This window comes from Phocoena sinus, chromosome 11 (genome assembly GCF_008692025.1).
Source record: "Phocoena sinus isolate mPhoSin1 chromosome 11, mPhoSin1.pri, whole genome shotgun sequence".
NCBI classification, from domain to species: Eukaryota; Metazoa; Chordata; class Mammalia; order Artiodactyla; family Phocoenidae; genus Phocoena; species Phocoena sinus.
This window is the reverse complement of record NC_045773.1, coordinates 66,340,802-66,365,878: the sequence shown is the minus strand read 5'-3', so window position 1 is coordinate 66,365,878 and position 25,077 is coordinate 66,340,802. Positions and strand designations below refer to the sequence as shown.

The window sequence follows — 25,077 nt, the reverse complement described above, 5'->3', positions numbered from 1 at the left end:
ACCACTGGAAATAATTTGTTTAGGATCTGCATCTTATAAAACATCCTTTTAGATTAATATGACTTATCTTTCATATTAATGTCAGTACAGCATAATCCAAAACTATCTTTAAACAGCACATTTAAGGAAACTAAGCCAAAAGACTGTTGCATTATGATTTAATCTAATTGCACAAAAATTTGAAATTACAACTCCTCTAGATTTCTAAGAGGAAGGTTATGCATGCCTCCATATTCAATTCTGCACTGTTACATTTGAACCATATAGTGAATTTCACATCATGATGGATCAATTTAGAATCCCCATGCAACACCTCAAATTATATAAAATGGAAGCAATTTTTAAAAGCTTTGTGGAACGTATTCATGCTTTTTTTTTTAACCAGCAACTTTGGATTATAATGTATCAGGTGGCTATATTTTAAAATGTTGGTCACTGAATATCAAGGACTTTGAACTGGCTTCTACTCCTAAAAATGTATCATCGCTTAGGTGGACAACCAAAAATTTCCTTCATTTCAAAAGCCTCAAATTGTGTTTCTTACAGAATAAGATTTGTGTAACCAACTGCCTTCTATGGGACAAGAACTATGGTAATAGTGGGTTCAACTATTACACAATTATGTTAATATTTTATTTTCAAAAGCACTTTACAAGAAAATGTAAGTATGGCTTCCAATAGGAATGTTATACCTGGACTTGATTGGTACCAAGCTCAGATTTTAGTTTTGCAAGGAAAAACAGGCTTTCAGGTTAAACAACAATTTGTAACCAAAACTTTAATCCCAAGGATTCTCACAAAACATATTACAAATGACAGCATGAAAAAAAAAATCTTGCACAGTAACTCAAAGTTCAGCTCTACAATGTACCCTTAAACTGGCAGGACACAGGTATCTTGAATAGTCTCAAATTTCCAAATAATATTACAAAGAGCTATGTATCCATATACACCAATCACAGAAGGTAAACTAACTTTCTTGAAACTTCTTAGATTCTAAACCCACTGGACCACCTCTTGTCCGGTGTGAAGACTAGTGGAATTTTTAAACCTCTAATCTAGTTTAAGGGTGCAGCTTTAATTTTTACCTGCTGGCTTGTGTTCACAGCAGCTTTTAAAGACCGCTTAACTACAGCTGCATACCATATCCCAGCTACAGAGTCTTTTCAATTTTTGCCAGTTTTGTTTCCGTAATATTAAACATCACACTTCAGCTGGGCAGGAGTTAGAGGTTTATTATCGGTCTGTGCAAGACTAAAAATTCAAAGCAAGTTCCATTTTGCTTAAGGGAACATTGTAAAGTAACAATTCTTGATATTACATGCCTCATATGATCCATTTCAAACCATAGAGAATTACATCTTTATGTGTCACTGTTCCAAGAGACAAACAAATGTGAACAGCTAAAACATTTTAAAAATGCACCAAGCTTATGAAGTCTCAAACAAAACTTGAATTTTCTGTACATACTCCTGTCAAATGAAGTTATTTCCTGTACACCACTCCTCTTGCAAACTGGTCTTCTATTTCCTTTCATTTGACCTAGATCGGCTGATAAACAGAAAAACAGAAGTTACACCTGTAACTCCGTTACACTCTGACAAAACATCAAAAGATTTTTATGGGAAAAAGTTGTAAAATTTTTATCCAAGTGGCTTAAAAGAAGACCTATTTCTACTTTTAATACGTTATGTATGCAAGGTCTTAAATGGCTCAGGTCATTAAAGATCTTACCTACGAGACCTAGAGAAAGATCGGGACGGCTTGTGATTTCTCTCCCGGGACAGTGATCTCTCTCTTCTCCTATCTCTAGAAAGGGACCTGAAGTCAGAGGGAAAAGAAAAACAGTGCCATTCAGGATTATACACAACAAATACTTACAAGAGAAGTTTTTGAAAGCTAAAAGCTATGCCAGTTGATTCATTACTGAAGTCAAGGTCTATCACCATTAACCAAGTCATTTGGGAAACAGCTTAGGAATAGCACAGACACTCCCACTTCTGAGAATGTGGCCCCCCAAAAAAGGTTATTCACCTGCTCCGGCTGCGGGAGAAGCTTCTCCGTCTTGGAGATCTAAAAGCAGAAAACAGGAAAATTAGGCCAATTGTCAATTAGCATTTATGGCGTGAGGCATTTCCCAACTTTTCAATCTCACTGTTGGGCCCAGTGAATGTGCCGAAGAACTGGCACCCATCGTCCAAAATATAAAAAAAAAATTTTTTTTTAAAAAGAAAAGAAAAAAAAGGCACAGAAGGATTAAGGAACCAAAAGCTCAAGTGAAAAGCAGGTATTCCAACCATGGATTCACTTTAACAAAGAATGCTTCACAGCAGATCTGTCCAATGCAAAACTTCATGTCAAACTAACTTCACTACCCAAACACCACACCAAAATGTAGTCCCACAGTTCCAAAAACAGTACCATAAACCAGTATTTGGAACCCATGCAAACCTGCAAGTCCATGACAAGACTTAGGTACCAGGTGGATAGTGTAATTTTGTGAAAACGCGCTAGGTGTAAATACTGATGCCATTAAGTGCTACATTAGAACTGCATTTGTGATCATCACATTTAAGAGTGTGTTTAGGCTTATCAAAATTACCTTAGCTTGGCCCACTTCACCCCCATAATTTAAAAATTTTGAAAACTGTTAGTAAAACCATTTAAAGGTGATAGGATTCAACAAATTTTTGCTAGAAAGGAAAGCTAAATCTGTTAGAGTTATTAAGATTTTTAGTTTGGCATCTCACACATGCAAATAAGTTTCACTTGAAGGTCTAGTTACATTATGAGTTCCCTATCACCCTTAAAAGTTTTATTCAAGCAATATATATATATGTACGTTACCATTCAATTATGCACAGCCAGCCTTTGATCCAGAAAAAAAGAATTACTTTAAGCCGCTTACTCCTTATTTTAACCAGCAGTAAACTGTATAAGCAGGAAAAACTTACTAGTTTTTGGGTTTCAACAAGCTAGAAATGGTGAGGTGAGGCTGCCGGACTGACGGCCAGGAAGAATTTGCTGAAAAGGTTTTGCCAGATGTTGCGTTGGATTTAGTTGGTTGGCGAAGGGGGTGTTGTGGATTTTTCCTGCTTTTTTGTTAGCCGAAGGCTGCTGCTGTAGTTGTTGTGAAGACATTTGGTAAATAAACAGCTGAGCTGATTGGCCAGGAATGTGTGGGCGGTCGAGGTGGCTGCTGCCGATTTGGTTAAGGTTGGAGAGAAGGCTGAGAGAAAACAGCATGCTCGGGAACCAAAGGGCGGTGCAACCTGACGACTGGCCATGCCTGGGTCATGTGAAACGACACCAGCCAAGCTGAATGGGGCGCGCTGGTCACATGACGCTGAAAGGGCTAGTTGACTGGCTAATGCAGACTCAGAGGGTGGTGAGAAGAGACATGATGGTGACTCTGTAACGGGGTTCATTTTTATTAATAGATGGACCAAAAAGCACAAAAAAAAAATGAAAAACAAGCCATCAGTACAACCATCTATTAGCTAACAAATACTCTATTATGATGGGCAACAGTGTGTTTTGTTTTTCAAAACAGCAAAAGGGGCAAGATTTTGAACTCCTATCTCCTAGGACTTCACTCACCTGTAAGAGGTAAATTCAGTCCTACAGAAACTATTTGGAGGTTTGAGGAGATGTGGAGTTAGCATCCAGACAATACTGCCTGGTCCAAGAATGATGCCATTTTCAATTATAAAAAAAACTGCATTCTCTCCTATTTGGGTTTGAAGAACAGATGACTGGGATTACTTTAGCCCCCTTTATTGGTCAGTGACTTAAGTTAGTTTCAGAATGATTTCTACTTTACCAGTTGTAACATTAAAACAGCTGCCTGCTTGATAAATATTACAATCGTGCTAATAGAAAACACATTTTTGTGAAGAACTAGAGTTGAATGTAATGTTTGTCATTATGGAGTCAAGAAATGGAAAAGGCCTAAATTGAAGTATAAGGGAAGACTTGGAAAGATGCAACTAGAAGATGAACTAGAAGATAGATCCAAGATAGAAGTTACTGACTACCAACATGAACAATGACCTAAAGACAAGCCAACACTCAGCACAACTCACATATCCCAAACTACACCCAGCAAATGTTTCATAAAAACCTGATTCCTCAAAACTTAAAACCCACCAACAAACTTTAAGAGAAATACCTGCTCCTATTAGCTACTCCATTACACCAATACCTCTAAACACGCTCTCTCTAAGTACCTGCGGCGAGGTGGAGGACTCCTCCTCCGATAATCATCTCGAGGGCGACGACCCCAAGAAGGAGGCGGGCCACGATTTCGACTTCTCTTTTCACCATTCGACAGTTCCACTCTTACTCGGCAGCCACATAGTGTTCTAGGAGAAGAAACGTTAAATTTAAAGCAGCCCAACTGACTTTCTAGGAGATTAAAGCAAGTGAAAAAAACTCCACTCCTATAACTAGCTTCTTTGCAAAAAATACATCTTAATGTCTGCAGAATCCTTAATACCAAAGCAAGTTTTAGTTCCCTTATTTTTTCTAGTAAAGGAAACCAACTTCCTTACATTTTATTGCCGTTAGTCTGATCACTGGACTCAATGTTAACAGGTGCAATCTAAGTGTGAAAACGCCTGGATTCATCCTCCCAGAACTAGTTCATCTGTACATCCTGTTTTGACTTCCTTTGAGGCTGCAACAACTGTTTACCAATCTTACTCTGTATCCGTTGGTCTCCTCTCCTCCCCAACCCCCCCGCCAGGTAAGTAGCAGTAAGCATTCTGGCCATTTTACATCTCTCTCCCCCCTCAATCATCACACACAATACTTGACACGTTAAGAAACTGCTACTGAGAACAGGAGGAAAAAAAAAGGGCAGTTATTTCCCACCTCTTCACTGGTCCACAACCATTATGTTTGGATAATTCACCATATGTGGACAGTGACTGACAAGAGGTGGGGCCCTGGAAAAATGTTTCTGTAACCTGCTTAGATAAATGACCTTTTATACAGCTTTACAGCCAACTCTGAGACCCTTTAATTTTTGCATCTTAAGGATTATTTTCCTTGTTTTCATGAAATCCAATGGTTTTCAAATGCCAGGAAGGAGAAGGGCAACACCTGTTCACTGTTAAGACTCAGGTGTTGCTTATCAGCCAGCTAACAGACCATTTTAAATGCAAAGGGAAATAGCTGTATGAGCCACAGTTCCTAAACAAAATTATTTCCAACATGTAAAAGATAATAGTACAATAAACCCACGTAACCATCATCCACCTACAATCAGTTTGTGGCCATAAGAGAAATGTCTGATTCCACAATTATTTTAGAAACAATTCAAAGGTGACAACACAGTTGATGCTTTGTGGTGCATTTAGATTAAAATGTTTCAACCATATGCAGCTATCCACCCACCAAGAACTGACCGTTAAAATTATTTTCTTCAATGGCCAACTGAATAAAAAGAAACTTTTCCTAGGTATCTACACTAAAACTGTTCACTCCTTTGACTGTCAGAAAAGGTTTATGTAAATCTCCAGTAACATCAATTTCAGATAGCCAAGAAGCCATCTACAAGTCACGTATCCTAGAGATTTTAAATATTAAAATACAATCAACATTATTTATCATTAGTATAAATTAATCAATAAAATTACCTCCCATCTAGCTCTCGGACAGCATCGGCTGCATCTCGAGGATCTTCAAATTCAACAAAAGCAAAGCCAGGAGGGTTTCTAGCAACCCACACACTTCGGAGTGGTCCATAATAGCCAAAAGCTCGTTCCAATTCAGTCTTGTTACCATTGTTTCCAAGATTACCTACATAAACTTTACAGTCCAACGGACAAGAATCACGATGCATTTCTGTAAAAAAACAAAAAAAACCCCAAAATATCATAATCCACACAGTGAAAAACAGATCCTTAATAAAGAATTCAAAAATACTAAACCCCCCCCAAACTAAAAACACTACCCTTTAAACAATTACCGATAACTGCATGGAAGCCAGCACAGATTGCCTAAGAAAAAAAAAAAAGAAGCCTCCTTGAAAAGTGAGGGGAAACATACTGGAGGAGCATTTACCACAAAGTGGAAACTGAGTTAAGGACTTTACCTATTTCAAATTAACCTTAAAAAACTAAACAAAAAACACCTAGAAAAGTAGGACAGCCTACTCAAAAGCAAATACAACTCGCTGAAGACAAACCACTAGAAAAGTGATACTAATGTGCCTTCACAGGCCAAAAGTTAACCAGCTTCATTCCTCAAGCAGCAAGACAAACTTGTTATTAAAAGATGTACCCCATTCTATTCTCAACACCTAAAAACTTGTTATTAAAAGATGTACCCCATTCTATTCTCAACACCTAAAAAGTGTTAACCCAATGTTCAGCAACAGCTAAGTGGATAAGCAAAATATATTATCCATACAATGGAGTATTATTCAGGAATGAAGTACCCATAAATGCTACAAACGTGGATGAAACTTGAAAGCATGCTAAGTTACAGATACCAGACACACAAGGGCACATATTACGATTCCGTGCATGTGTAATATCCAAAATGAGTAAATCCAGAAACAGATCAGTAGCTACCAGAGGCTGGTGGAGGAAAAGGGGACAGGGCAAAAGGGAAGTGGCTGCTTACGTGTACGGGTCACCTTAGGGGGTATAAAACGCGTTAGAACTAGAGAGGTGATAGCTGCATAACACTGTGAACGTACTTAACACCTCTGAAATGTGCACTTTAAAATGAATCTTACCTTAATTTCACCTCAGGGGAAAAAAGTTATACAAGAATTTACGGCACTTAGGGGGCTTTAATAAATCTTAAGTACTTAACAAGTCGTCTCAGCAATGAATCTAATCAACTTATAGGCCAGTATCAACTGCATAAAAGAGCAGCCTGTCCAAGAACTCAGCTCAAGAGCCACTTTCTTCTCTCTCCGGGCTTATCCAATTAAACAAGCCAGTCCAGACACATCCTATTTGTGTGACCCCACCCTGCACCCAGGAGAGTTACGAGACCAAACCATTGACGGGGAATGGGTTCTTTTCCTTTTTCCAAAAACTTTACCGTGACCAGCTACAGGCCTACGTATTAATGGAAAGAGCTACAAGAACAAAACAGCTCAAGGAAGAGCGGTTTAAAAAAATAAAAGTGACTGGGTTCAGACTATAACAAGTTAAAAGAACATAAAAATGAAGATGAGTACAGAAATCATTTACTAGAGATGGATCGAAAGGCCCAATCTTGATTACTGACTTGAGGAAAAAAATCATGAGCAGCTACCTAAGAAAACGCGGGGCCTAAAAAAAAAAAAAAAGGCGCCATAAATTGAAAAGCCGCGGCCCGGAGTACGACGGACTACCGAGTCCTCCTTCGCATCAACTCTCGGGCAATCTCACTTTCCGGTTCACGCCCCCAGTGAAGAGTTAAAAACACCTCCACTTTGAGACCTGGATATATCCTCCGAGGGGCCGGGGGCCCCCGCCACCGCCCCGTGCTGAACGTCACAAAATGGCGGCAGCGTCTCTTTGTCTCAATCTGGCGCCGCCATTGGGCCTGGCCCCACTTCGGTCCCGTTAAGGCCCATTTCCAACCTCATTCCTTTAGTCGCTGGTCACTTACCGAGACCTCGGGTTAGAAACACGTAGGCTCAAATCCACACACCCTCGGCTGGGTCTTCCTGGTCCCCTCGTGCCTGGCACCGACAGATGCTCTCCCACACCCGTCGTCCACGAAATGGCGGACCACCGCTGTCTCCTCGCCCTTATTTATAGGCCATGCTGGAGTCACATGACTGGACGGGCTCGCCCAATGGGGGGCGGAGGAGGCTGTGACGTAATGGCTACAAACTCAGCGAGAACAGCGGTTGGTGGGAGCGCGCTCTGGTTGTACCGCCTTGTCTGTGGAGGGTAGCAGCGTCGGGCTCAGGTTGTCTCAGGCCCGGAGCTCCCTCGGGTGTAATTCCCCAGCTGCTGACCTCTGAGTTATTCTCAGTCCCCTGTCCCTCACATCCAAATAGGCTGGAGTTTAATAACACCTCCGCCGTCACTCCCGAACACTGATAGAGCGTTTTGCTCCTAATAAGTTTAAAGTATTAGATGAATTCACTAATTACTTCATCCTCGTGAGCGGTGAGGCTGGAACTAAGACTGTCACGTTTACAAACGTGCTTCGGAATTGCTCCCAAGGTCAAGGAGCTGTTTGTGAGCGAGCTGTCACCAGATTGTGCCCACCGGGGTCCCACACTTAGGGAAAAGCCCAAACCTGGAAAGTCCGCCGAACTCTGGCTGGTTTCCCACCCCTCACCCAAACTGCAGGATTTGGCATCATCCTGGACTCTTGAAATGTTTAATAGAAACGCAAACGCAAATGAGACCGACCGGTCAGGCCATGCGGAAACTGTCACCTTTAGCAAGTAGAAGTACAAGGAAGTTCCTGAAGAAGATTGAATTTAAATTCAGCCCCCCACCCCCGCACCGGGGGCAGGGGTGGGGTCCATGGGTCACTCACACCTTCCTCTGTTTCCCACTTCACCTAAAAAAAAACCGAGCCACAAGATTAACTATTGGGAGAGAAATACCGCGATGGTGTCAGAAAAATCACCAAAATCTCCTTCGCCGGAACAGTGAGTTCAGTTTTGCTGGTGTTCCCTACCCTCTTTCTGTGAAGTCTGACTTATTGCTAAAACGTATTTAAATCTGCTCTCAAGAGAAACGATAACTTGTATTTTTCCACCATTAGCTGAAAGATATACCAATTATTTACTTGTTTTGTTTCTCCCAGATATTCTCTTATTGTGCCTGTAAAAGATTTATCCATAGTGGGGGAAAAATACAAAGATTTAATGCCTCTGAGCCTTAGTTTTCACACCTGTAAAATGGGGATTTTATACTCCCAAGGAAAGAGGGGGAATGGGAACTGCAGTTGTTGAGCCAGGCCCTGAGCTGGCCTTACCCTGGGGTGTTTCCCAGGTGAGGGATTCTAGCAAAACCTTTGTTTCTCTTCTTACTTTTCTTTCCTTCTGTAATTGTTTTTCTCTTCTGGCTCACTTATATTTGCTCCCCTCCTGCTCTGTAAGTTTTTCTCCTCTTTTTATTTCCTTCTATCAAAGCGAAGCCTTTTTGAAGTCAGACAGTCCTAGATTTGGACCACAGTACCGCTGCTACTTACTGCTAAAGTGTCTGGAGAAGAGTCCCTTACCCTCTCTCAAGATTACTTTCTTCTCTGTAAAATGGGATAATTACATCAATGCAAGGTTGTTATGTGCTGTCTACCCTCACAGGAACTTCAACTTTGGTCTATTGCGGTCACACGTGCATCCCCAGGGCCTGGAAACAAGCCTGACACACAGCAGGTGATCAAAACTTATTTGTTTAATTATTTAATTAATTAAAAGAAATTATGTATGTAAATAAGCTGGCACAATATTTGCTCAAAAAAATTCTGTGTTCTTTTCACATTTCATTCTTTAGTATCCCAAAGTACCCCATTCTTTCCCACCATTTTTCCTGTTTTTGTTGTTGTTTGTGCATATAATGCTAGTCTAGCATGCATCTTTCAATGGAGCACTCTTTCTTTTTAACTTATTATATCTTATTTTTGGCTGTGTTGCATCTTTGTTGCTGTACACGGGCTTTCTCTAGTTGCAGTGAGCAGGGGCTACTCTTTGTTGCTGTGCGCGGGCTTCGCGTTGTGGTGGCTTCTCTTGTTGCAGAGCACGGGCTCTAGGCGCATGGGCTTCAGTAGTTGCAGCGTGTGGGCTCAGTAGTTGTGGCACACGGGCTCAGTAATTGTGGCTCTTGGGCTCTAGGGAGCAGGCTCAGTAGTCGTGGTGCACGGGCTTAGTTGCTCCGTGGCATGTAGGATCTTCCCAGACCAGGGATCGAACCCTGCATTGGCAGGCGGTTTCTTAACCACTGTGCCACCAGGGAAGTCCTCAATGGAGCACTCTTAATCCCTCCAGCTGTATTCTCAAATACGTTTTGAACCTCCTCTGGCCATCCACACACACTTTCTATCTTCTAGTAACTGCAGCCAAGTGAATTATCCATTTAAATTATGGAATATTTTAATGTTCCTTTAAATTTATTCAACCATCAACCACTCTTGTCTAGACCCTAGAACCATAGGAAGCTTCAACGGGACATAGCAGAATTTCTTAGACAAAGAATGGGGATCATATGTGGTAGTAAACAAACATCCTTTGATTTTCTCTGAGGAACTACCATTCTCACAGTAGACCACGTTATTGATTTAGGTGTGGTTGGGTCCTACACCCCACTTTTTTAGGGGTAGAGATATGAGCACCCCTAGTTAATTAAATCATCCTGGTTCTTAGTGGCCCGCCCCACCCCCATTAGTTCAGGAATGGATGACTAATCCAATCAGACCTGTCAGCTAATGGGACTTGTAACTTTAGAAATTACAGTAATTTTAGAATTTTAAATAGCCACAATCTAAGTGCAGAATGTAAGATTTTAACAATTTTCATTTTCCATATTTTTTACAAGCCATAAAATTGTGCTAGGGCTTCTGGTTAAAGTGATTGCAAATTTGAACTCTAAGGATAACTTCCTGGGGCTAACTTTTTATCATCAGGTTCTGTATTAGCTGCATTATAGCCATAATCTATTATCTTTTTTACAGAAACCCTTCCAATTTAAGACTCTGTAAGTTGTACACTGCCAAAAATGCCCATATAAATTTATAAGAGCAGCAGTAATTATTGATGTACAGTGTTAATTCCATGAACTATTAGCTATCTTGCCAGTGCTCCTGCTAGGCCAGCCAGAGAGAGGTGTGTTCCTTTCCTCTGACTAGTGGGGTCCTGAACCTGCCAGCCATCCTTCTAGTAGGGAGGAAGCAGCCTGCAGTGGACCCAACCTAAAGAGAGGGAGAGCTGAGAGATGGGGAATAACGAGCTCTAAAACTCTTGTTTAAGAAGCCCTGACCCCAATTCCACTTTTGAGATTCCCAGTTGTTTGAACATACATGTTCCCTACCTCTTCCTCTGATTTGCCTAAGCCACTTTGAGTTGGTTTTTTTTCCTGTCACTTATGAACAGAAGGATTCCAAATACAGAAATTACTCTGACATCTCACTACCTCAAGTCAAGAACCATGGCTCTAAGTTATTGTCCATTTCTAAAATTCACCTGTTACCAATTTGTTAAGTGCCTTTTCTTTTTTTCTTTTTTTAAAAAATTTATTTATTTTTTTTAGTTATTTTTGGCTGCATTGGGTCTTTGTTGCTGTGTGCGGGCTTTCCTAGTTGTGGTGAGTGGGGGCTACTCTTCATTGTGGTGCGTGGGCTTCTCACCGCAGTGGCTTCTCTTGTTACAGAGTATGGGCTCTAGGCATCCGGGCTTCAGTAGTGGTGGCGCACGGGCTCAGTAGTTGTGGCTCGCGGGCTCTAGAGCGCAGGCTCAGTAGTTGTGGTGCACGGGCTTAGTTGCTCCGCGGCATGTGGGATCTTCCCGGACCAGGGATCGAACCCGTGTCCCCTGCAATGGCAGGCGGATTCTTAACCACTGTGCCACCGGGGAAACCCCTAAGTGCTTCTTCTTAATTAAAAAAAAATTGAAGTATAGTTGATTTACAGTGCGGTGTTACTTTCAGGTGTACAGTACAGTTATTCGGTTATATATATATATATATATATATATATATATATATATATAGGTATGTAGGTATACATATATTCTTTTCCAGATTCTTTTATTTTCCTTGTCTGCATTGGTCTTAGTTGTGGCTTGCGGGTTTTCTCTCTCTAGTTCTGGCACGCGGGCTCCAGGGTGAGTGGGCTCTATAATTGTGGTGCAGGGGCTCCAGAGAGCGTGGGCTCTGTAGTTTGCTGCACGTGGGCTCTCTAGTTGAGGCACGCGAGCTCAGTAGCTGTGTCACGCGGGCTTAGTTGCCCTGCAGCATATGGGATCTTATTTCCCTGACCAGGGCTCAAACCCAAGTCCCCTTCATTGGAAGGCGGATACTTAACTACTGGACCACCAGGGAAGTCCCCCCAGATTCTTTTTCTTTATAGTTTATTAAAAAATACTGAGTATAAGGAATTCCCTGGTGGTCCAGTGGTTAGGACTTGGCACTTTCACAGCGATGGCCTGGGTTCAATCCCTGGTCAGGGATCTCCGGCAAGCTGTGTGGCACAGCCAAAAAATAAAATAAAAAATTTAAAAATTCTAGGACTTCCCTGGCAATCCAGTGGTTAAGACTCCTCCCTTCCGGGGCTTCCCTGGTGGCGCAGTGGTTGAGAATCCACCTGCCAATGCAGGGGACATGGGTTCGATCCCTGGTGCAGGAAGATGCCACATACCACGGAGCAACTAAGCCCGTGAGCCACAAATACTGAGCCTGCATGCCGCAACTACTGAAGCCCATGCACCTAGAGCTCATGCTCTGCAACAAGAGAAGCCACCACAATGAGAAGCCCGCGCACTGCAATGAAGAATAGCCCCCCCTCACTGCAACTAGAGAAAGCTCATGCACAGCAACGAAGACCCAACGCAGCCAAAACAATAAATAAATTAAAAAAAAAAAAAAAACTCCCTTCCACTGCAGGGGGTGTGGGTTCCATCCCTGGTTGGGAAACTAAGATCCCACATGGTGTGCGGTATGGCCAAAAACAAAAAAATCTAGGACTTCCCTGGTGGTGCAGTGGTTAAGGATCTGCCTGCCCATGCAGGAGACACAGGTTCCAGCCCTGGTCAGAGAAGATCCCACATGCCGTGGAGCAACTAAGCCCGTGTGCCACAACTACTGAGCCCACATGCCTCAACTACTGAAGCCCACACGCCCAGAGCCCGTGCTCTGCAACAAGAGAAGCCACCGCAATGAGAAGCCCACGCACCGCAGTTAAGAGTAGCCCCTGCTCGCCACAACTAGAGACAGCCCGCACAGCAAGGAAGACCCAATGCAGCCGAAAATAAATAAATAAATAAATAAATAAAAATTTGTAAAAAACCATAATATTGAGTATAGTTCCCTGTGCTATACAGTAGGTTAAGTGCTTTTTAAATTTTTTAATTTTTAGCCTTGCCGTGCAGCTTGCGGGATCCTAGTTCACGTGATCAGGGATGGAACCCCTGACCTCAGCAGTGAAAGTGCAAAGTCCTAACCACTGGACTGCCAAGGAATTCCCAGATTTTTTTTTTTTTTTGCAATACGTGGGCCTCTCACTGTTGTGGCCTCTCTCGTCGCGGAGCACAGGCTCCAGACGCGCAGGCTTAGCAGCCATGGCTCACGGGACTAGCCGCTCCGCGGCATGTGGGATCTTCTCGGACCGGGGCACGAACCCGTGTCCCCTGCTTCGGCAGGCGGACTCTCAACCACTGCCCCACCAGGGAAGCCCCGAGATTTGTATTTTTTTCTTTTTTCTTTTTTTTTTTTTGGACACACTGCATAGCATGTAGCATGTGGGATCTTAGTTCCCCAACCGGGGATCAAACCCGGGCCCCCTGCATTGGAAGTGTAGTGTCTTAACCACTGGACTGCCAGGGAAGTCCTGAGTGCTTCTTTTTTTTTTTTTTTTTTGCGGTACGCGGGCCTCTCACTGCTGTGGCCTCTCCCGTTGCGGAGCACAGGCTCCGGACGCGCAGGCTCAGCGGCCATGGCTCACGGGCCCAGCCGCTCCGCGGCATATGGGATCTTCCCGGACCGGGGCACGAACCCGTGTCCCCTGCATTGACAGGCGGACTCTCAACCACTGCGCCACCAGGGAAGCCCCTGAGTGCTTCTTTTTTTTAAGAAAAAAGAATTACTGATGGCCAGGCATTGACATCTATGTATAAGAATTAAAACATTCAGTATTGTGATTGACTTCCAGTATCCATGAAGGAAAATCTAATAAAAGCGTAGACCTGTAGTTTCTTAACTACTTGCTTCAGTCAGTGTCCTCGTAGGAAGCAGATGACGTACTCAACAAATGGTTAACTGAAGAGGTAATTATTTATAGAATTATGGGCAGGGTTAAGGAAACCCACAGAAGAGGGAGGAACTCCCAGAGGCAGCTCTTAGGCTGAGTGGGTCATGGAAGGGAGCAGGGTTACCAGAACCAGATAAATGCTGTAGCTATGAAGAGAGGCCATAATGGCCTTAGGTAGAGGAACCGTGGCAGCCCAGTTCGGGCAGGGGTTGGGGGTGACCAGAGATGAAATAACTGGACTACTTTCTCTTCCTATAGTCCCATCTTTTGATGGTGCCTTCTATTGCCCAAAGCTATCTGGAAAACTTAGGGCAAGAGAGCTGGGTGATGCAAGCCCAAGTCAGCCTCCCAGGGCACAGAGGAAAGCAAAGACTGGGAATTGATCTAGGGTTGTATTGTCCAATACAACCACCACTAGGCTCATGTGGTTATTTGAGTCCAAATTGAGATGTATTGTAAATGTAAAATACATGCTGGATTTCAAACACTTGGTATTAAAAAAGAATATAATGTTTATATTGATTACATGTTGAAATTATTTTTTATGTACTGGGTTAAATAAACTATATTATTACAGTTAAATTCATCTGTTAGGACTCTGCGCTGTCACTGCCAAGGGCCCGGGTTCAATCCCTGGTTGGGGAAATAAAATCCCACAAGCCAAGCGGTGCAGCCAAAAAAAAAAAAGATATATAAAGAAACAGATTAATTTTTTTTTTTTTTTTTTTTTGCGGTACACGGGCCTCTCACTGTTGTGGCCTCTCCCATTGTGGAGCACAGGCTCCGGACGCACAGGCTCAGCGGCCATGGCTCATGGGCCTAGCCACTCCACGGCATGTGGGATCTTCCCGGACCGGGGCATGAACCTGTGTCCTCTGCATCGATCAGCAGGTGGACTCTCAACCACTGCACCACCAGGGAAGCCTTCTTTATACTTTTTGACTGTGGCTACTAGAACACTTAAAATTACATGTGTGGCTCACATATCTGTTGGACAGTGTTGATCTACAGGGACAAATGGAAAATAACCTCACACAATTCCAACAAATAATCATTTAAAAACTCGTTTTAATTCTATATCCGGGACAACTATGTGAAAATAGTGTTTCTGCAAATCACATAGTTTAAAGTTTCTGTTTTTAATTTATTTATTTTTTAAAATTTATTTTATTTTTGGCTGTGTTGGGTCTTCATTGCTGCATGCGGGCTTTCTCTAGTTGCGGCGAGCAGGAGCTACTCTTTGTTGCAGGGCGCGGGCTTCTCATTGCAATGGCTTCTCTTGTTGTGGAGCACAGGCTCTAGGTGCATAGGCTTCAGCAGTTGTGGCTTGCGGGCTCTAGAGCACAGGCTCAGTAGTTGTGGCACACGGGCTTAGTTGCTCTGCAGCATGTAGGATCTTCCCAGACCAGGGCTGGAACCTGTGTCCCCTGCATTGGCAAGTGGATTCTTAACCTCTGTGCCACCAGGGAAGCCCTTAAATTTTTTTTTTAAACCTAATTGCCTTGATCCTTTGAGGTACCACCTTTTAGGTACTTTTATATTATTCCCTGAAACAGTTTTTTAGATCATATCACATATTTAACAATCATTCATTCAGTCAAGAAGTATTTGTTAGGTGCCTTCTATTGTCCAAACACTGAGATGGATTTGGAGGAAAAAGTAGTAAACCAAAACAGAGTCTCAGACTACCATCATGGGGCTAAGTTCCAACATAGAGGAGAATTAGAAAAAAGAATCTCACAAGTGGTTGTGAAATTATTTATGTAGAAAATGGTCTGAAAAGGGAAATGGTGTCTTAAGAACATGTCATAGGAAAGATTGGCCTGATTAGGTAAACCAAAGAAGGCTTCCTGGAGGAAGTGATGATTTAGCAGAAGCCGGAGATATCTGGCAAAGTTTGTGAGAGCAGTGAGAGAATGTTCCTGGAAGAGGGTACAGAATATGTAAAGTTCCTGTAGTAAGTTAGAGGAATTAAAAAAAAAATACGCCAGTGTGGTTGAAGCACAAAGTGAGGAATAATTTTGAAATTTCATTAATATGTAAAATGTTCATGTTATACGTGTATTTATTTGTATATCAACAAGTGGTTACAAAGTGCCTACTAAGTGCTTTCAGTGAAGCAAAGCTGAATCAATCACTTTCATTCAGTCAATAAACATTAATTGAGTACTTATTATATTTCTCTCTGGAAGGCTCAGAGAGCTGCTATAATGGTATGTTAGAAGTATGTGCACTCAGGAGATTTCCCCCCCTCCTTCAAAAGTTAACGTTCGTCACTTCTGAGAGGTGGGATATTGGGGGAATATCTAACGGAGGTTAGGAATCTTTAGGAGGTATACTTGTGAGTAAGAGGTGTACTTATGTGTGATTTCTTTTCTTTTCTTTTCTTTATTTAGCTATGCTGAGCAGTTTGCGGGATCTTAGTTCCCCAACCAGGGATCAAACCAGTGCACCCTGCACTGGAAGCACGGAGTCCTAATCACTGGACCACCAGGGAATTCCCTCCCTGGACTTTTTATTTTCTGAGTAGTGTTCTCGTGCCTGGAAAGGAATAATGATTGATTCTAGTGTTTTGATTAATATTAAATTTATCGAAGTTTCAAATTCTGAAATCCAGTTCTTTCTGTAAGGTTAAGGTAAATTTCCAATCATTGTTATTTTATTTTCTAAGAACGTAATTTTTAAAATAAGATCAATAATTCTGGGCTTCCCTGGTGGCGCAGTGGTTAAGAATCCGCCTGCCAATGCAGGGGACATGGGTTCGAGCCCGGGTCCGGTAAGATCCCACATGCCACGGAGCAACTAAGCCCGTGCGCCACAACTACTGAAGCCCGCGTGCCTAGAACCCATGCTCTGCAAGAGAAGCCACCACAATAAGAAGCCTGGGAACTACAACGAAGAGTAGCCCCCCACTTGCCGCAACTAGAGAAAGCCCGCAGCACAGCAACGAAGACCCAACACAGCCAAAAGTAATAAATAAATTAAAAATAAATTTCTAAAAAAAATAATAATAATTCCCACTGTCCTTAGATAAATCTTTAATAGAATCAGAAGTCAAGCAGAATTTCCCTAAACAATTAACTTTATTTACACACTTGACTGATTTCATTCCTTTAAATGTATCAAGCAGCATTTGTACATTCAGTACATTTAATTCTCTGAAATATTTCAAAGGTGTATCATAGCAGACTTAAAATTGTAACAAGAAAGATATCCCCTATTCATGGATTAGAAGACTTAATATCGTTAAGATATGCAGTAGTACACAAAGCAATCTACAGATTCAGTGCAATCCCTACCAAAATTCCAAGAGACTTTATGCAGAAGTGGAAAAGCCAAAATTAATATTGAGAAATAAGAAAAAATTTGGAGGACTCACACTTCCCAATTTCAAAACTTACTACAAAGTTATAGTAATCAATACATTGTGGTACTAGCATAAGGATAGACCTATAGATGATTGGAATAGAATTGAGAGTCCAGAAATAAACTCATGCATCTATAATCAATTGATTTTTGACAAGGGCCACAGGCCAAGACTTTTCAATTGGGAAAGAATAGTCTCTTCAAAACACATGGTGTTGTGACAACTGATATCCACATGAAAAACAAAGTGAAGTTGAACCCCTAACTAATACCATATACAAAAATTAACTGCAAATGCATCAACCACCGAAGTATTAGATCTAAAACCATAAAACTCTTACAGTGAAACATAGGCGCAAATCTTCATGACCTTGGATTTGACAATGGATTCCTAGATATGGCACCAAAAGCACAAGCAACAAAAGAAAAAATAAAGTTGAACTTTATCAAAATTAAAAATGTTTGTGCAATAAAGAGCATTAAGAAAGTGCTCTTTAAGAAAGTGAAAAGGCAACTGTTGTGTGAAAAATAATTTGTCTGGTCTTTGTCCCAGGTTCCTGGCACTGAGCTTCTAAAACCCTTGGAATTTCCTGAGCAACCACATGATTAGAGGGTTGGGGCTTTGAGCCAGCCCAATCTCTGGAGAGAGGAGAGGAGCTGGAGATTGAATTCAATCATGGAGCCATTGATTTAATCAATCTAGCCTATGCAATGACACTCCCATTAAACACCATGGACTGAAGCTCAGTGGAGCTTCCTGGTTGGTGAAAACATTGATATGCTGGAGGGGTGATGCACCCTGATTCTACGAGGAGAAGGCACAGAAGTACTGTGTCGGGGAGCCTCCCAGACCTTGCCCAGTGCATTTGTCTATTTGGCTGTTCCTGATCTGTATCCTTTATGATAAAAATGGAACAGCAAGTATAGTGGTTTCTTGAGTTCTGTGAGTCATTCTGGTGAATATCAAACCTACGGGGATTGTGGGAACTCCTACATTTGTAGCTCTGTGTTCAAAAGTGCAGGTGGGGTTTCCCTGGTGGTGCAGTGGTCGAGAGTCTGCCTGCCAATGCAGGAGACACGGGTTCGAGCCCTGGTCCCGGAGGATTCCACATGCCACGGAGCAAGTAGGCCCTGTGCACCACAACTACTGAGCCTGCGCCCTAGAGCACGCGAGCCCCAACTACTGATCCTACGTGCTGCAACTACTGAAGCCCACACGCCTAGAGCCCATGCTCCGCAACAAAAGAAGCCACCGCAATGAGAAGCCCGTGCACCACAATGAAGAGTAGTCCCCGCTCGCCTCGACTAGAGAAAGCCTGCACGCAGCAAGACCCAATGCAGCCAAAAATAAATAATAAATAAATTAATTTTTTTAAAAGTGGTCCACATCAAAAAAACTTAAAAAAAGGTCAGGGCTTCCCTGGTGGCGCAGTGGTTGAGAGTCCGCCTGCTGATGCAGGGGACACGGGTTCGTGCCCCGGTCCGGGAAGATCCCACATGCCATGGAGCGGCTGGGCCCGTGAGCCATGGCCGCTGAGCCTGCGCATCCGGAGCCTGTGCTCCGCAACGGGAGAGGCCACAACAGTGAGAGGCCCGTGTACCGCAAAAAAAAAAAAAAAAAAAGGTCAAAAAAAAAAGGAAAAGAAAAGGAGAGAATCCACAAGAGGAGAGCAAGACGAGAAAGAAAAAGAATAATTATGCTGTTGATGATATCAAAATAGTGTAGCATTTTATAGAAAATTTACAGAACATTTATATTCATGTAACTTGGAAGAGACAGGCTGGCTCCCAGCTTCTTCCTAAACCTCTTCTCAGCCACAAGATCCCTTCCTGTCACAAGCCTGAAGCCAGCCTGACACATAAAAGATGATAAATGTTCATCAAAAATGAGTGTAAAGCTCTCATTCCCAGCCCTCCCCACACTTGCCCAGAGGCTCTGCTGCAATCTTTCCAGCCTTGATCTTAGAGCAAAGGGAGGTTGGAAGGTAGGGAACCCCAGAATTGCACCCCCTGCTCCTGGTCTCTTTTCAGCCTTCCCTAGCATGTCTTTTACTTTATTTTATTTTGTTTTTCATTCTTAAAAAAATATTTATTTATTTATTATTTGGTTGCATTGGGTCTTAGTTGCAGCATGGGGGCTCCTTAGTTGCAGCTTGCAGGCTCCTTAGTTGCGGCTCACCAGCTCCTTAATTGTGGCATGCGAACTCTTAGTTGCGGCGTGCATGTGGATCTAGTTCCCTGACCAGGGATCGAACCCGGTCCCCCTGCATTGGGAGTGCGGAGTCTTAACCACTGCACCACCAGGGAAGTCCCTTACTTTATTTTATTTTTATTATTTTTATTTTTATTGAAGTATAGTTGATGTATATTCCCTAGGATGTCTAGATTGCTGCTGATTGCTTGCCACATATTTCAGAATTTAAATTACAAATATACCCAGATAAAGCTTTATTCTCCAGATAAAATTCTATAGCTTGCTTCATGAGCTTTCATTGTTTTTGTTTTAAACTTTAAGGGGCAGGGCCAGCAAATGAGGTTATAATGTGTTCATTTATGAACTATAACCTGTTCATTTCAGGTTATAGTTTATGGCTCTATTCAGGTTATACTTCCTTTCATTCACCATGCTGTGTCCTGGGAAAGTTTAGTCCTCTTAAAGTGTGTTACAGAATCAAAAAGGTTGGGAAACACTGAATCAGCAAAGAGGAATTATGTGTGTAAGGAAACTAAGAAGGCTGGTGGCCACATAGTGGACTTTAAGAGGATTCACAACTATTCTTAACACTCTCCCCGCACAACCACCACCAAATAACCCCCGCAGAAACCCACGCAGGTTATAGAACAATGCAGGTATGATTTATTTTTCAAATATATAAGTATTATATGTCTGTGCATATGCCCTATATACATACACACACACGTGTGCACACACACACACACACGTATAGACTCAGAGAAATAGTAGGAAAGCTTATATACCAGAATAATAGCATTTACCTCTAGGTGGTAAGATGAAGATTTCTCTTTTTTTGGCTATTTATTTCTCTGTATGGTCTAATTTTTTATAATTACATTTAATGAAAATTAATGAAAGTTCTTTTTACTGAAGAGCCAAAATAACTTGGGTTTAAAACTCTCATTTTAAATTGGTCCATAATTACTTTCCAATACTCATCAGTTGATTATCTAATTTCTCCTAGTCTGGGGATATGTCACATGACAACTGAAGTTTGTGAGTTAGCTGAGAGCATGTGAGTAATTCCATTTTGCTGGCACCGCCCGCTCCCCCACCAAATACCTTTCTCCACATGCAGCAGCAGCTCCCGCGACAGCACACACAATAATTTTCACTCTGTAGTTTTCTCTGGAATTTACCGGATTTATAAAATGTAATTGTAGCATTTAGATTTTTTTTTTTTTTTGGCCGCACCGTGTGGCATGAGGGTTGTGCCCTGACCAGGGATCAAACCCGCACCCCCTGCAGTGGAAGCGTGAGTCGTAACCACTGGACCGCCAGGGAATTTCCCTATTGTACCATTTATTTATTTATTAGAAATTTTTAATTTTTATTTATTTATTTTTGCCTGCATTGGGTCTTCATTGCTGCACGTGGGCTTTCTCTGGTTGCAGCGAGCAGGGGCTACTCTTCGTTGCGGCAGGTGGGCTTTACCATTGCGGTGGCTTCTCCTGTTGCTGAACATGGGCTCTACGCATGCAGGCTTCGGTAGTTGCTGCACACTGGCTCGGTAATCATGGCTCATGGGCTCTAGAGCACAGGCTCAGTAGTTGTGGCGCACGGGCTTAGTTGCTCCGTGGCATGTGGGATCTTCCCAGACCAGGGATCGAACCTGTGTCCCCTGCATCAGCAGGTGGATGCTTAGCCACTGCGCCACCAGGGAAGCCCCATTTAAAGTAAGTGGAAACTGGGATACAGAGAGGTTTAGTAAGTTGCCCGAGGTCACACAGCTTGTAAGGGATGGAGATGGGATTCAAAACCCAAGTCTGGCTCTGAAGCCTGGTGATAACTTGAGTGGAAAGCAGTAATGCTCAGAAATTTTAGCCATTTGGAAAGACTGCCTTTGATGTCTCTGGGTGTGTGTGTTTTTTTTCAGCTCCCCACGTTCCTCCGGGAACCCTAAGGAGCAAAGTGTCACGTGAACAGTGGTCCTTCCTCGCTGCGCCCGGCCTCCTGAGTCAGCTCAGTTCCTGAGCCTCCTTTTCTGATTTCAGCTCCACCCTCTTCCCCCCTCCGTGGCTCCTGAACTTCCATGCCTGCCTCAGTGTATTACCTTATTTGGTTCTCGGGCCCACAAAGAAGTCTGGAAAAGGATCCAGGCCAGAATAAAAGTATTGCTTGTGCAGCTAGTGGGTGAGAAATCTTTATTTTAGTGACCCTGGCTTGTGCTCTGAAAGTCACAAATACAGGGAAGAAAGTTGAGTCTCAGAAACAACCACAAAAAGCAACTGAAGAGGGCAGAGTGGAGGTGCCAATGTCACAATTTCTAATGTGTGCTTTTTTTTTTGCCACACTGCACAGCTTGTGGGATCTTAGTTCCCTGACCAGGGATTGAACTTTGGCCACAGCAGTGGAAGCGCCGAGTCCTAACCACTGGACCGCCAGGGAATTCCCCATTTAATGTGTGCTTAATTCTGTGATTAGAAAGAGATTTGTCTTTATTCAGCTCCTTCATGGCTGTCTTTCTTTCTTTCCTCTTTCCTGTGTTTCTAGAGTTTATACACCAAGGAAACTCAAGCCCAGAAAGTATAAAAAATTTTAGGTAGCTGGTACCATAGTTATCATAATTTAGCATATGCTTATATGTTGCATGAATAACATTTTAAACCCGGTTCAGAGTCTCTCTCTCTCTCTCTCATCTAATTTTTGAAACTCTCTGAGGTAGATGTTCTTATTATATCTATTTTATGTTTTCTTTTTTTTTTCTTGGCCACACCGCATGGCTTGAGGGATCTCAGTTCCCTGACCAGGGATTGAATCCGGCCCAAGGCAGTGAAAGCATCGAGTCCTAACCACTGGACTGCCAGGGAATTCCTATTATTATCTCCATTTTATAGATAAAAAAACTGAGTCACAAGAATTTAAGTCACTTGCCCAAGGTCCTAGAGTTCAGAATTACCAAGCAAGGCTTGCCCCTGCAGTCAGGATACTAACTATAGGCCCATTCAGGCCTTTATCTTACTTGACCTATTATATTTCATCCTGTTAAGCCCTTACTCTTGCATTTCTGTCTCCTCCCAGTTTGGCAAGTTCCCAGCTTTCTGGCTCCTCCTTCTCAGTGCCCTTCAGAGTGCTTCTTTCTCCACTGCCTACTAATGCAGGGAGCCCTTAGAATTCCTTCCTGGTCTCTTCCTGGCTGCCTGTATGTGTCTGTCCATGAGGAACCTCCTCTACTTTCAGGACTTAAGTTCTTTGCTTTATCTTTGGTGGGGTGATTATTCCTTCATGCCTGAACCATACATCCAATACACATGCTTCCTTCTTTTATCCCTAATGTACTTCAGACCTCCAATTCACTGTCTTTCCATCCTGTGCCCCACATCTGACTCTCACTGCTTCCTGGCCACTCTTGATTGACCGTGAGTCACACAGCCTTCATTCCGGCCTGGCCTACAGCCTAGTCATCTTGTCTTTCCTTTCCAGAAACAAGCTGTGTACCTCTGCATTCAGCCTCCTTTGCCTGGTATGCCCTAGTTTGGGTTTTTCAAACTTTTGATCCCAAGAGTAAGAAATACATGTGACCTCACAGTCCAGTACCCATGAGTGTATGACCCCAAGGGTAGGCAGCATCTAGGCTGTCTCAACAGTGGTTGACAACACCATGTTCATGTTCAAGTTAGAGTATAGGTGCCAGGTCACACCAGTGAGAATTCCAATCCATTTTGTGTCCACACCCAGGGCAGTTATTCAAAATATTTAACCATAGTTCAGCCTGGACCCTAGCTAATCAAAACAGTCATGGGAGGGTTATGAGAGAAGAGACTGGGTGTCAAGGTGGGAAGAAGACAGGCACTGGGGTATGGGTGGGGAGTTCACAGAGCAGCAGCTATTTATGGAAGAACACAGATGTATTTCAACATTTTAGCAACTGCTACCTCTGTTCTAGAGCCTTCCAGCTGAACGTCAATCACTCCATCTACCTCTTAACTTCTGTGTCCCTTACTGACTCCACCATCTAAACCCACTTTCAGGTTCCTGGCTTTTCTGTCAATTGCTACTTTCTGCCCCATCCTTGCTCGGAAAAGAGCCCAGGAGGTCAGCCCTAATTAATTCTAATTTCTGAAAGAAAAGCAGCCTGCTCAGACAGAAGTCAGTGAAGGGTCTTTCCTGGCAAAGGAAAGTATTCCAGGCCTGTTGCGCCAGTGTTCAGCTTCCGCCTCACGCCAGCAGGTGCTGGGAAGGGCAGCACAACAGCCTGTGAGACACTCAGGGTAATGACCCTGCTGTCAGGGAAGGAGTTAATGGCGGGGAGATGAGATGTTTCTCAGTAAATCTGAGCACGTTACTAGGAAGCAGGCGCCCAGTACAGGCATACTGTGACGAGTCTTCAAAGTACCTTGGCAACCAAGACTTTTATTTTAGAAGCAAACTCTTATCAGGATTTTTGATTGTTGGCTGAGATTGAAACCTTAAGCAATTTCCTTAAGCTCTTTTGAGTCTCATAGTCATATCTTTCATATTGCAAAATAGGAAAACAAGAATGACCTACTTGAATCAAAAAGGTATGTAAAAAAAAAAAGGTATGTAAGGATTAAAATAACTCTTTGTTTTGAAAACTGGCAATTAAAGGGAAGGAATTAAACATTTAACCTCCTTTCTAATGGGCACTATATTTAGGGTAACTACATAATCTCAGTTTATGAGAGAAAGGTCTGTTTTACTAAAGAATGCCAGCTAATCAATGCAGAAATAATAAATCAGCATTTTGCAAGCTCTAATGAATTTGATTCAAGCAAATATTGTGAACTGCTGTTAAAATCATTAGGTAATCCCCCCATTAGAATGGTTAAAATTAAAAAGCCTGTCCATACTAAATGTTGGTGAGGATATGAAGTAATTGGAACTCTCATACAATGCTGGTGGGAATGTAAAATGTACAACCTCTTTGGAAAACAGTTTAGAGATTTCTTTAAAAGTTAAACAGGGACTTCCCTGGTGGCGCAGTGGTTAAGAATTGGCCTGCCAATGCAGGGGACAGGGGTTCGAGCCCTGGTCGGGGAAAATCCCACATGCCACAGAGCAACTAAGCCCGTGCACCACAACTACCGAGCCTGCAAGCCACAACTACTGAGCCCACGCACCGCAACTACTGAAGCCCATGCTCTCTATAGCCCATGCTCCGCAACAAGAGAAGCCACCACAATGAGAGGCCCGCACACCACAAGGAAGAGTGGCCCCTGCTTGCCTCACCTAGAGAAAGCCCGCACACAGCAAGGAAGACCCAACGCAGCCAAAAAATAATTAATTTAAAGAAAAAAAAATTAAACATATACCCACCATATGACTCAGCCATTTCACTCCAGGATAGTTACCTAAGAGAAGTGAAAGCATACGTCCATACAAAGACTTATACATGAATGTTCACAGCAGCTTTCTTTGTAGTAGACCAAAAAGGCTCTTTGAAGAGATTAAGGGTGTGACTCACAGATCCCATCAGCCATCTCAACAAAAGAAAAAATAGAGATGAAATTATCCAGGAAAGGTAAGAGGAAGAGCCTCTTGTCTACTGGAGTGAATTCCCATGACATGCACAGGAGGCCCACAAG

At 42.7% G+C, this 25,077-nt stretch overlaps 1 protein-coding gene and 1 long non-coding RNA gene across 2 annotated transcripts; one reads left to right on the top strand and one right to left on the bottom strand.

Moving 5' to 3' along the window:
* Positions 1-141: 141 nt before the first annotated feature.
* Positions 142-7,758, bottom strand: SRSF3 (serine and arginine rich splicing factor 3). The gene is made up of 6 exons (XM_032648777.1): positions 7,618-7,758; positions 5,643-5,850; positions 4,230-4,364; positions 2,035-2,073; positions 1,735-1,821; positions 142-1,551 (listed from the first exon to the last, which is right to left on the bottom strand). Exons 2-6 carry the CDS (start codon positions 5,846-5,848, stop codon positions 1,524-1,526), a joined length of 495 nt encoding a protein of 164 aa, XP_032504668.1. The 5' UTR covers positions 5,849-5,850; positions 7,618-7,758; the 3' UTR covers positions 142-1,523.
* Positions 7,759-8,407: 649 nt separating this feature from the next.
* LOC116762822 lies at positions 8,408-21,550 on the top strand. The gene is made up of 3 exons (XR_004352349.1): positions 8,408-8,620; positions 9,278-9,349; positions 21,408-21,550. It is a non-coding gene; the product is annotated as an uncharacterized LOC116762822 (long non-coding RNA).
* Positions 21,551-25,077: the final 3,527 nt, after the last annotated feature.

Coding starts and splice junctions, on each gene's coding strand:
- SRSF3 (XM_032648777.1), bottom strand. CDS start 5,848: ATGCATCGTGATTCTTGTCCGTTGGACTGTAAAGTTTATGTAGGTAAT. Junction 2,074..4,229: donor AGTCCTCCACCTCGCCGCAG/GTACTTAGAGAG, acceptor TTCTGCTTTTAG/ATCTCCAAGACGGAGAAGCT. Junction 1,552..1,734: donor TCTTTCTCTAGGTCTCGTAG/GTAAGATCTTTA, acceptor TCTGTTTATCAG/CCGATCTAGGTCAAATGAAA.